Raw genomic sequence first — 12,196 nt, 5'->3', positions numbered from 1 at the left:
TTTAGACAAAGGATCCCTTTTTTAACAGAGCCTTTGCAAACTTAGATTCTTTTTTGCAAATTGTACTCTCTCTATGTCAGAGACTGATTTTAGATATGCCAATATTTTATTGTTCTTGTCTGCTTGTAACTCTGGGTTGTCATGGTGATAGGTCCTGATATCACATTTCTATAGACAATTAGCTGAAATAAATCTTTGCATCCAACACATTTATTGGAAAGGAAGATGCAAATGAGTGATATTTTCTTGTTAAACCTGAAGATAGTAAAATGTAGGAAAAAAAACACCACAGGAAAGCAGTGTATTAATACTGCTTTTGCAAATAATGAGCTATATCATTATGGTCTTTTCAGTAAATTTCAGCTGGCCTTTGTTTTATCATCTGTAAAATAAGGACGTTAGACAAAATAATTTCAAAGTTTTTTTTCAGATCTAAAATTCTATGGTCAACTCTTAAAAGTAGGAAGGATCTGAATTACAAAAAAGAAACCATAATGATTGCCTTTATAAATAGAAATACAAGCAAACTCATACTAGAAATCCAGCCTCATGCCAAGAAGTAACGATAGTCACAGGTCAGTAGTAAAACAAATGGATTGAAAAATCCCAAACAGCTAATTAAAAAACAACAACAACAACAAAACTTTGAGCAGGTAGAATTGTTAAGTTACAAACTGATATGTAATATTATAATTTTCAAGTTCTCAGTGCTATTAATTTTTTGTAAGACATATAGGATGTTGTATCTATCCTGTAGTTAGAACAATTAAAAATATGTTTATGGTCACATGACATTATGGGGGAAAATTAAGAGTTGTGTTCAGAGGACTTTTTTCCACTTTAGATAGCTTTCTACAGGCATAAAATAATATCATCTGAAAACTTTTTTGGGGATGAATGATTTTTCTTGTTACTTTAGTACTTTATTCACTCTTTTCATGGTGTCATTAAATCCTTGCAAAGAAGGCCTTATTGTGATATGCGATACAGCAGGCTGGAGGCAAGGGGATCCACAAAGGATGGTGTGTTGGGATGAAATTACTGATGCTAATCAGCAGTGATGATAAAATCCAAAGCACAGACTCTAAAATAAGCCAGTCTCAATTAATAGTGGCTATTTTTGAGAAAGACACCTTGGATAAGCCAACCTACTGATCGCTTCAAACTGTCTCTTAGTTATTTGTTTCAAGCTCTTCCTGGAAAGCTTGGCAAAGCACAACTAAAAAAATAAACCAATAAGTTTTTCTTGTGCTGCCCTTCATAAAACATATTGCCTGATGTATAAATCAAGTTGTAGGAAAAGAAAACTAAGCAAAAATATGGTCAGGGTGAATAAGGAGGAGTAGAAACAAAGGATTTACCTAATCTTACAATAAGATTTTCTTCAACTAAGAACATTCCTGCTTCCTCAGATTTCTTTCTCACACAAACGCGCGCGCGCGCACACACACACACACTGAAATTACTGCATGTATGGAACAGCTTCCATTGAGATGATGTATGTTAGAATAATCTACACAATTAGCATATAATATGTAGACCTGAGTTATGAAATAAGATGAGGAAAATAGAAAAAATTATGCTTGTTAATATCATACCACCGAGTGATTATGTATTTTGATGAGTAAAGCCCCCGTTAAAAACAGGCAAATGTCAAACATATCCAAACTCTTGTACAATTGGAGTGAAAGTTTGAAAGGGAGACTACCAGGTCTTTCTTTTGTTTCATTTTCTTACACTGTTGGAGAGGAAGGAGTGGGCAGCAATGTCTATAAACAGCGGATGGCTGACCTCAAGTCTGAGGTAATCACTAACAGTGACAAGCTCCGCAAATCTCAGATGTGGCTGCAAATCAAATACCGATCACCCCCTGTGCACGGGGCACAGAAGCCCAGTCACAAATCTCTGTAGTCATACTTATCACACAGTTATCACCATTAACAGCAGCATCTTGCAATATGAAGGACAGCAATAAATATCAGTGGGTGAGCATAAAAAACTATTCCCGCATACAGCTTATCGAAGGGCTAGCTGACCATTAATTCTCTTAAAATTTAAAGCAAGAGACTTTTTCTGACTGGAAACAGACTATTTTACTCCATTCAGAGTTTAACATGGAAGCCATTTATTCTTACAATTCTACTCCCTCATGTTAAAGGTGTTCAAAGAGGATGATTCCCAATTATTCTGAGCTTTTGAAAAAATATTTTAAAAAATCTGATCTGCTCCCAATTAGTGCAGTTCTATGGAGTTAAAAAATGCCAAGTGAGCACAATATAAAAATAATGAGAAAGGGTGAGAGGAACTTTATAAATTTACATTTTAACAAAATTGACTTCTAATCTCTGAAATTGGTCAGAGATTATACAAATTAAGTAGAGGTTCCACAGTTGCCTACAAAGATGGGAATTCCCTGTAGGGAATATCCACTTTGTTCTTCATGCTGGGGCTGACCCTCAGAGAAGCAACAGGCATTACTGATTAGCATTACTTAATTTTTGTTATTTTGTAGCAACTTGAAAGGAGAAGCCATTCCTGAATTCACTCAATGGCAATTTTAACATTAAAAACCACAAGATACTCTGTAAAACAAACTGTATTTTACAAAGTCAACACTCACGCAATTAGTCTTCTCAACTTCTCAACAATGATCCTCACTTATCTTTGTTGTATGGAATTATGATGTTTTCTAGGACTTTCTTTGGATGGAATTGTACAAATGCCCCTGGTGACCCCTTTAACCATTTGTAGAGAATTTGTCAACCCTTTCTTGGAAAACATCTTTAAAAATCCCACTCATATTCTCAAAACCTTCCTATTTCTCTGTTATTACAATAAATAAAACCTTCACACCTCTGGAAAGATGCATTCTGTACCCCTTTGCTTAGTGCAGAAATCTTAGTTTCCGTGCCTTTCATAGAAACTGATCCAATGGCAGAGGGTAGGTGGGACGCAGGGAATTGTGTTTCTGTAAAGTGTTAACTCAGTCCCTCAAGTGAGATTTCTTCAAGCTTCCATTTTTTCCTATTCTTTCAGATATTTGATCATTAGCTCCTGGTACATGTTGCCTTTCATTCTTTTTGCATTTAAAAACAAACCAACATCAAACAAATCACACAAACCTAAGTTCAATAATCGTTTCTACCCAAACACTTTCACAGATTTAATATTACCATATTCCACTTTCCTGATGGGGGCACAGATTAGTGAGAAAGCTGGAAATCTTGTCTTCCTGCAAATATACCCATTGAAGGCAAGTCAATCCTAAACCTTAACTGGCATTGACATTTGTTATGGGGTGTGATGATTTGTCAAAATACTCCAAGTGATTACTTTTCTGTCCACTTTGCTGCTTTCTTCAAGATTTAAATATTAAATATAAATTCTAGGGCAAACACTAGGCAGCTTACCCCAGCATGAAAACATATTTTCTTAAAATGACCACATATGTAGAAAATATGCAGCATGAGAACATGATTCAGAACACTGAATCTTTTAAAAATAAAAATCAGCCACCTGGTCAACTATCTTTCACTTAGAGTGGGAAAAGCACAAAGGCCAGTGCCCACTGAGAAAGGCAGGCCATGGGCAAATCCAAATCCTGACTTAGGGACACTGGGTGCTGCCTTCAGAAAATCACTTTAAAATGTGAAAGGCTAATGCAAAGGCTTTTTCAGCTGCGTGTAGTATAACCTTCAGTGTCTGACCTAAAATAAATCAGTGTAAGTTTCAAAGTATTAAAAAAATCCAAAAAGGCTAATTCTTTTTGAATGAGAGTTATAAAACTACTGAGCAAAATAAATTATTTCTCCCTTTGGGAAACTCAGCATGAGACAGTTAACCACCAAGCCAAAGCTTATCGGGTCTATGTTTCCAATCAACTCTCCTCTTGTAGGAAATGCTACTGTAATTTATTATTTATGCTCCTTATGTCTTAAAAAGTAGGTTCTAGTGTCATTTTGCCTGGCTACACATAAAAGAAAGATGAGAGAACCTACTATACAGTGACCTTTATCTTAATACAATATTACCAGAACACTGAAAAATTTAGAGTTTTCAAAAAGAGTAGAGAGAAATCCGTTTTCAAAGCCTGAATCCATAAATGTTTAAAAAAAAAATCTTTACAAATAACATTATTCTTCCCATCCGGTGATACATGTGGATCAATTTACATTTGAATATAGTGATCAGAAAAGATTAAGAAGGGACATATGTTTTGCAACTCTATAAAGTGAGACAGAACAACTGTTTTAACCCACAGTGTGATCACTGTAACACTGGTGTAGAGATGGAATCCAAGATGAGCCTTGGTTAGGAAGGGGTAATGAGGAGGAGGAGAAAGCAAGATGGAAGTGAACAACGTGTGTCATCTTTAAGGATCCAAAGAGTACTCCTTACCTGAACTTTGAGTGCTTCTTTAATTAAAAGGAAGAGATCAACACATAAACAAGAAGAAACCAAGGCATTTTAAAGGAACTCTAACTTTTTTATTCTGTGGGTTTAATTAAGATCTGACATGTTATGTCACTCATCAAAAATGTATTGAATGCCTGTTATGTGGTTTGCATGGTGCTGGGCTTGTAACAGCAGAAAACACTGTCCCTAGCCTCAAAGAGGCCACTGTCCAGTGGGAGAGACAGGTAGTTTCACGTTCTGTTATTGCAGTGTGATCAAGGCAGTAGAGATGGTGAAGAGCTTAGAGTCTGTAGTCAAGCTGCCTGGATATGAATCCTAGTTCTACTTCAGAGCTGTGTAATATTGGACAAGCTGCCTTACACTTTGGTGCTTCAGTTTTCTTATCTTTAAAACAGTGCTAATTAAAGTATCATCATCACAGTGTTATTATGAAATGAAATAAGTTGTAATACACATGAAGGTCTTGATAGTATCTGGTTATGATTTCTGTTCCTGTTTACAATGGTGTGTGTAGCATGCTGTGGGAACATAGAGGAAAGGTGTGAGACCCAACCCAGGATGCAGCATAGAATAGGGCTGTCCAGTTGAGATGAGATTTAGGTGGGGTTTTGAAATAGCCTGGTAGGACTTACACCAGGTATGCAATGGTGAAAAAGTGGAAGACAGCATTGCAAATGTGCAAGGAAGAGAAATCACTTAGAGTTTGGATACTTGGAGAAGTCAATGAGTAGAATTGAGACTACAGTAGGGAATTCAGATCTTTTTCTTGAAGACTGTCCTCATGCATGCTGGTCATCTCATTCTCTGTTTTCTGCAATAGCCCTACCTCCTCAGCCATTCATTTCTTCACCTCCATTCAATTCTATACTTGGCTACAAGAAAATCTTGTTCAAAAACCACATTTAACTAGGTCATCTCTATGTACAACCTGCATTTTATCCCTTGTTATTGTTTAGACTGAATTTAAATATTTTGGCCTGGTATTCAAGTTCTCTCTACTGTCCAAAACACGTACAAATTTACCTCTTATTATAATAGCATCCTAGTAACATCCACCTTCCTGTTATCCCATTTCCCTCCTCTCTTTGCAGATTTCATACTAATCTCTGATCTTGTTCAAGAAGTTTCCTCTTTCGAATTTTAATCTGTCCAGGTCAATTTGAATTACTTCCTTAAGAAAAGGCTCAACTCTGACCATGATGAAGAAAAAGAAAGTTTGTTTAACCACACCTCACACCATGTTGATATGCTTCTGACACCACAATGCCTTAGTGTTGAGCTTCACAATCACATACTTTACTTTAAACTGCTTTTCCCCTCCATTCTCTTTCCATATTGTTCATGTCTTCCTTGTGAGTGGAGATTTTGCCTTCCAGGTATCTTACTTTCCAGTGTATGTACATCTACAGTATCCTGTACACCAAATAGCCCCCAAATGTTTGTTGGAAGAATATGTTATATGTAAAAATATATAAAACCTTCTTAATAACATGCTAAGATAATTATGTGAAAGTTCCATATGTCTTTTGAAATTAGTTACTTGTCTCTTGCAAGCTAAATTTGAAGAGAATCAAGATGATATTATGGCTGATATTTACTTAGGTATATATAGTTCATATAGATAAGTAGAACATTTATAAAAAGTATTGGAATTCTTTCAACTGAGTGACTTTAAAAGATGGCTTCCATTATAAAATGTAGGTGAAGACATAGAGGAATTATGAACTTAGAGTAAATCCCTGGACATTAGAGTTTAGGCGGAAGGGAACGACCATTTAGTCAATATCTGTGGTGTACCAATTATCATAAGGCTGCTATTTTTTTTTCATAAATTATCTCGTTAACTCTTTCTAGTATCTCCTCCCAAGAAAAGTGATTATTATTATGGCCATTTTATAGCCAATGACACCATGGCTCAAAAACTTGAGGAGTCCTTTCAAAATCTTACATATATGTGATAAATTTGGGATTTGAATCCATATCTATCTGACTCCTGAGCCCAGGTTCTCTGAGGGGTTATTAGAATGGCACTATTTAGAGGTAGTTTAAATAACTTGACAGTTTTGGACAAGTAACAAACTTTCTTGGATCTGGTTCCTCATTGTTATGAGCTAGCCCTAGATAATCTCTATAGCTTTTATAATTCTAAATCCTTGTGAAAAAATGATAACTGTTTTCTTTCATTCTGTTTTTTTGAAAATTACATTAAAAAATTTCATGGCATAGAGAGGTAGAAAAGTTATGCACATCAATAGGTTGTATATTGACTATCACAGGGACATATAATTAGAGTGAAGTATTTCTTAACTTTTTCTTTATATATCTCTTATTGTTTGACATGGTGAAATAGATATTACCTTTGTAATAAAATAAAAATCCAATAAATAGAGGAAAAACTGTTGCATTTTTAGTAGTGAGCTGATTAAATTCAAATAATCAGTCTTATTTATTAAATATTGATGATGAAATTATATAAATCTCAGAAATTTTATTCAGTGTACTTTTTCGCTTGGTTAAGGCTATACTACAGTGTCTTTGCACTTTACTCTCAATAAGTATATATGTTAGAGAAGAGTGACATGATTCTAGCACCATGTCTAGTATCAAATTGTGTTGAGTACTTGCATTTACTTTCATTACTCTAAAAGTGAAAACAGATAATGTCAAAATATATCCAATATTTTAGAGACCATAAAGCTGTTAATAAATGTACTATACTGTTAACTATTATTTGATATAAATAATGATAATCTTACTAGACTTTCAAACTTTTACTTCTCAATATTGTACAACAAAGTATGATACATGAAAGAGAAAAGTCTAGAATAACATTTATGCATAAGAAAGTTGAATACGATAGGTATTAAAATTCCCTTCATGTCCTTAGGAATCTAGTTAAAGTGATTTGGTATTCTTGGGTAAATTACAACTGGTTTGAACCCATAACCTGGAATGGACCGAATACGATGAAATGCCAATACATAGAATATTCTGATCGTGATCTGTTTAGACCTTTTTTCCACATATTGATTTCTTCCAGCATTTGACTGTTGTAGAGAAGGAAGCTGGGTTAGTGCTAATAACTGAACATTCTTCTCTCAGTCACACTGAAAACTAGCTGTATCTTCTTTTGCTTATAAAGTTCTAAGCACCTTTCACAAGAACTTGATTAGATGAAATGAAAATCTTTCATATCAAGCCATCAGTGTGATAGACACTCCAAGGCATAAACTGCCATTATATTTAAGGAGAACATTTTGATATAATAATTCATACCCTCAGGGTTCAGATCTGGCTTGTAGGACATCATAATTAAAACTAACCATTTGAGAAAAGAGACTCAAAGCAGAGATAAAAATGAACTCCAAATTACTTAAAAATATGACACAAACATAAAAGAAAGACTATGAAATACTATGGACGCTGGAAAAATAGTCTTTTTTTTTTTTTAACTACCTTTGACAATGGACTATGACAAAAATTTCTTCTCTTTGGGGTCCTGCAAGCAGAAAAATCTAATGAGCAGAGAACAGAATGGGGATGGTGCTCTACAACAGGTAGGCCCAGTGCATATTCTTAATATATAGACCACAGCTCAGAGGTGTGTCCCAGTGGTACTTGCATTTCCACACACTAAATATAGTTCTAAACTGTAGTTAAATGACTCCAAATACAGGCTAATAAGCCACACACACATTAAAAAAAACAAAACCTCACAATATTTAAACATTAATTTTAAATAAACACATAGCCTACAAAAAATTATTTCCCCCAGAAAACATGTTTTGTAATAATACAGAAGAAATGATTAAGGTCAAAAAAAGGTGTTAAGCATGCCCAAAATACTTCTGAAGGAAGAGATTATTGTGAAACCTTAAAGATATTGATCAGTAAGCCAATTGGTTATTTATTGACCATGGTGGTACTTAGGCTAACTGGAATCATAATGTAAATTAAAGTGAAATTTAAAAATAAGTTTTTCCAACTTTAATTTTAATGTAGTAATCTACTAAGTATGTGGTGTGAAAAGTTAGTATTCAATAAATGTGGAGGGTAACTCATACCTTAAATTCCTCCAAGATTTTGTAATTTTTCCCATGATATTCACAAAAGTTTTTCACTTCTTTGCACTCAGGACAGCATCCATTGTGTTCCACTTTAGTACACTTTGGGTGAATTTTAGGGCATTCTGGCTGATCACAAACAGGTCCATCCAGAGCACAGACACATGGACAGTTGGAATGCCCTGGGAAAAATCGTTCTCCCAACTTGTATACAAAGCCGCTGTCATCCACACACCCTTTCCCTCGATAGTCATCAAAGATCAGATTGTCATTACTGGAGGTCTGGTCACCTTCATCAGCAGGATAGTCTTCATGACTGATGGCAGCAGAGGTGACCAATCCAAGGATGACCAACAGAAGTATGCAAGCTTCATGAATATGAAGAGCCATCCCCCTCCTCAAAGGCTTCTGGATGTGCTCCTAATATTAAATATACTCAGCTCCTTCCATGGGAATACAAGAGGGGTAGGCTGAAAATAAATATTTAAAAAGAACAATTTGACATATATAAAGAGAATATGGATTTATGTAAGCCCATGTTCTTAACCTGTTTATTTGGGATCTATCTGGAAGACACTAAGACCTTAAATAGACTAACTTCATGCAACTATCTACACTTCATTATGAAGTTTGGAGAGTATATTCTTCAAAATATAAGCATTAAAATTTGTCCTTTATTTCACTTAGGAATCTTAAGCTCCAATTTACCTTCTGAATTTCAAAGGTCTGGCTTTGTTTAAATTGTAAGAAGTGGTTTTACTAAGCCTCAAAAGGTGATTACAAGTAGTTACAAATGGCTCAAGAATGTTTGAATTCATATTCTCTGTTTTTCTTTAACTATCATTAAATTAGTCAAGATAGAATGTATAAGCTATAATTATCTGCATAAAAACTAAGAGATTAGTGAGAAAACATCTACTTATAAAAGAAAAGGAAGAGACCAGTAGTTGAATATAAATTATAATTGAGTTGAGCTAGTATAAGGGACTTCCTACTTCTTTACTCCCATAACTGGAGAACAACAATGGTTTCAAATGGGTTACTTGTTTCAGAAAACATAAATCTGGATTTTGAAACATAGATAGGAAGAAAAATAGTGCAATCATTTCACAGTGACTAAGAGAAAAATTTAAATAGTACAAGAGAACTCCATATATTGAAAAGGATTTATTAAAAATAAATTTATTTGTATCATTGTCCACAACTTTATTTTACTCAGGAAGTAAGCTCCTAGTGGGCAGGAAAGATGTACCTGTAATTTTTTTTTTTTAAGTGGCAACTTGAATCTAGTATTCATGGAATACTATTTGCATTAATTACTTCAATATAAAATATATACCATTCACATTGTCTTGAGAGCATACCTTTCTTTTGACATCCCAAACATATTTGCGTTTAGTCAATTTGCACAAAAATGCCAATATAAAACTGTTTATTGAAATTCCTTAAAATACTAATGTGGTGTTGCCATTCACAGAAAATATGCCAGATTAATTTGGTGACATTGACTCATATAAGCTTTATTTAGTGTTAGTGCTTGGTGTGGAGTATTGGTAGTAGGCTCTTATTTAAATGTTTAGAGTGACTAACTCATCCAAAAGCCCTGGAGAATCTGTGACTTTAGAGAGTAAGAGATAAGAAAAAGTGTTGTCAGATAGTTCATTTATCTATTTAAATGCTATTGGCTTTATGCCAATATTGCTAAGATTGTATATAGAACATTTTCAGATAAATTATAAATGTTATTTGTTGTTATATTTTCAGAATATAATAAGTAATGATAAATCATCTCTTTTCAGTATAATATATACACATGATAATTCAAAAACAAGATAAAGATGGCATAAGGACACGTCAACTATTATATTTGCATTTTAAGTAAGATATGCAAATTATCTTATGCAAAGTAATAGTAAAATGGAAGGTAGTATATTTATGTCCTCCTTTAAGAGAAAACTGCTCTCTGATATTAGAATTCCTTTTGGGTAGGTAATTATAAAAGAGAGAGATTTTAAAATATTCAAAAATAATGAGTCATGACAGAACAAAAAAAAATGCAAACCTATAATTCTACTTGAGAAGCTGGAAGCTCCCTTTGACAAAGCATTTTTTTCTCTTAAATTACTACAGAGGCCACAAACATAACAGAAGATTCTGAAAAAATCATAAATATATTTTAACTGATTAAGCCATGCATTAATACATCTCTTACATATTTAGAAAGTTTATCTCGGCAGAAAGGAAGCTATTGTGCTTCCTTATAGTATTCCAGTAGTGTCTGCCAATACGTGCAAGATAAGCCATATAAAACACACATATCATTCTGCTTCAGAAGGACATAGACAGAAATTGATCTCTTTGCAAGCTACAGGTAGGCATTAATATATTAGGTTGTGGTAAATGTAAACTTAAAGGTAAAAATAGGGGTGTAATGTGTACTTCATATAAACCTTAAATAGGCTTTTATTATATGAAATACAATTTTAAATCTGCTTGGAGAAAACAAGGTTTTCCTTTTAATATAACAAAGTTCTTAGGTTGATAAAAAAATCCCTTTTCATAATTGAGCTGCTCTGGTGTAGTTAAAAAACACTATTTAGGAGAAGAAATATTAGAGAAATGAAATAGAATGTTTATCTGAAGATTTTTAATAAGTAAGCAAACATTGCTAAACTGAGGATCACTTTCCAGCTAAACTTTCCCCCCTCCCCATATTGCTCCATATGATTTAAAATGACTGCATCTATTTCTTTCAGAAAACAAACATAACTCATGTCATAAGATACACTTACCTAATCACTCTGGAGGTTAATGGTGGTGGTGGGAGTCATAGACCAATATGAACTAAAAGATCAGGTATGTTTTAGGAAAGCAGTTCCTCTTTATCCAAAGAATACATTTTCAGGCGTGAATTAAAGGTAATCCATTCTCTCTACCTCCCATTTCAAAACACAGTCAAGAAGCAGTCTCCCGCCCTTCCAGAGAGAAACACAGCAGACACACATAAGAAATATGCTTTGGACCTGTCTTCAGAATTCAAAGCAAGAAGCAATGCTGGTCCTGTAGAAATCCAGACCCCAGTAGCAGAATCATGTTGAACTTATTTTTAGCATTTTCTCAGATCCTTCTATGAAATTTACCGGCTGATGACGCCTCCTCCACACATGAGTTCACTTACACAGTGTTTGGTAAGGCTGTAGAGGTGGCTTGGCTAGGCTCTGAGGATCACAAACAGCAATAGCGTGCTGTAGCTGAAAACCCACTCCGCTGGCGGTACCATCAGCATCATCCACAATATGTTGCTTGAATCCCCTCTTACACACCAGAAAATACTAACTGTGGACGTGAAGGAAAGGAGCAACTTTAGCTGGGTTTCTGCATCACTGAGAGCAGTTTGCAGACGGCTGATTTGGAGCTCATTCGCCGGCAGCCGGGAATTCCTCAGCACCACGGACAGCGCCAACAACTGGCTTCTGAGCCCAGCTCGGTCGAAATCCGGAGCTGCTTCTTTAGAAGAGGCTAGGAGTGTTCTCTAAAGCAGTCGCACTTTATACAGCCGATGCATGCATTAGGAGTGGGAAAGACATTTTACACACGAGATACTTATTGCCATTGAAATTACAATAAAAAATACAAAACATTGTAATTATACCTAATGCATCCTTAGATGGGCAGCAGAGATGAAAGTTCTGGAAGAGCATTGCATTTAGATTTAA

The 12,196-nt window shown here is 34.7% G+C and overlaps 1 protein-coding gene across 1 annotated transcript in view; it reads right to left on the bottom strand.

Annotated features, from left to right (window-relative positions):
* The window catches only part of VWC2L (von Willebrand factor C domain containing 2 like), a 150,292-nt gene extending 138,747 nt beyond the window's left edge, over positions 1-11,545 (bottom strand). Inside the window, exons 1-2 of the mRNA XM_002913687.4 lie at positions 11,273-11,545; positions 8,481-8,950 (exon numbers count right to left, since the gene is read on the bottom strand). Of these exons, the coding sequence (XP_002913733.1) occupies positions 8,481-8,870 (390 nt within the window). The 5' untranslated portion in view covers positions 8,871-8,950; positions 11,273-11,545. The remainder of the gene's footprint in view (positions 1-8,480; positions 8,951-11,272) is intronic.
* Positions 11,546-12,196: the final 651 nt, after the last annotated feature.

The sequence above is a fragment of the Ailuropoda melanoleuca genome, chromosome 2, assembly GCF_002007445.2.
Source record: "Ailuropoda melanoleuca isolate Jingjing chromosome 2, ASM200744v2, whole genome shotgun sequence".
NCBI lineage: Eukaryota > Metazoa > Chordata > Mammalia > Carnivora > Ursidae > Ailuropoda > Ailuropoda melanoleuca.
The sequence above is the reverse complement of the archived record's forward strand: the minus strand, read 5'-3'. Positions and strand labels throughout refer to the sequence as shown.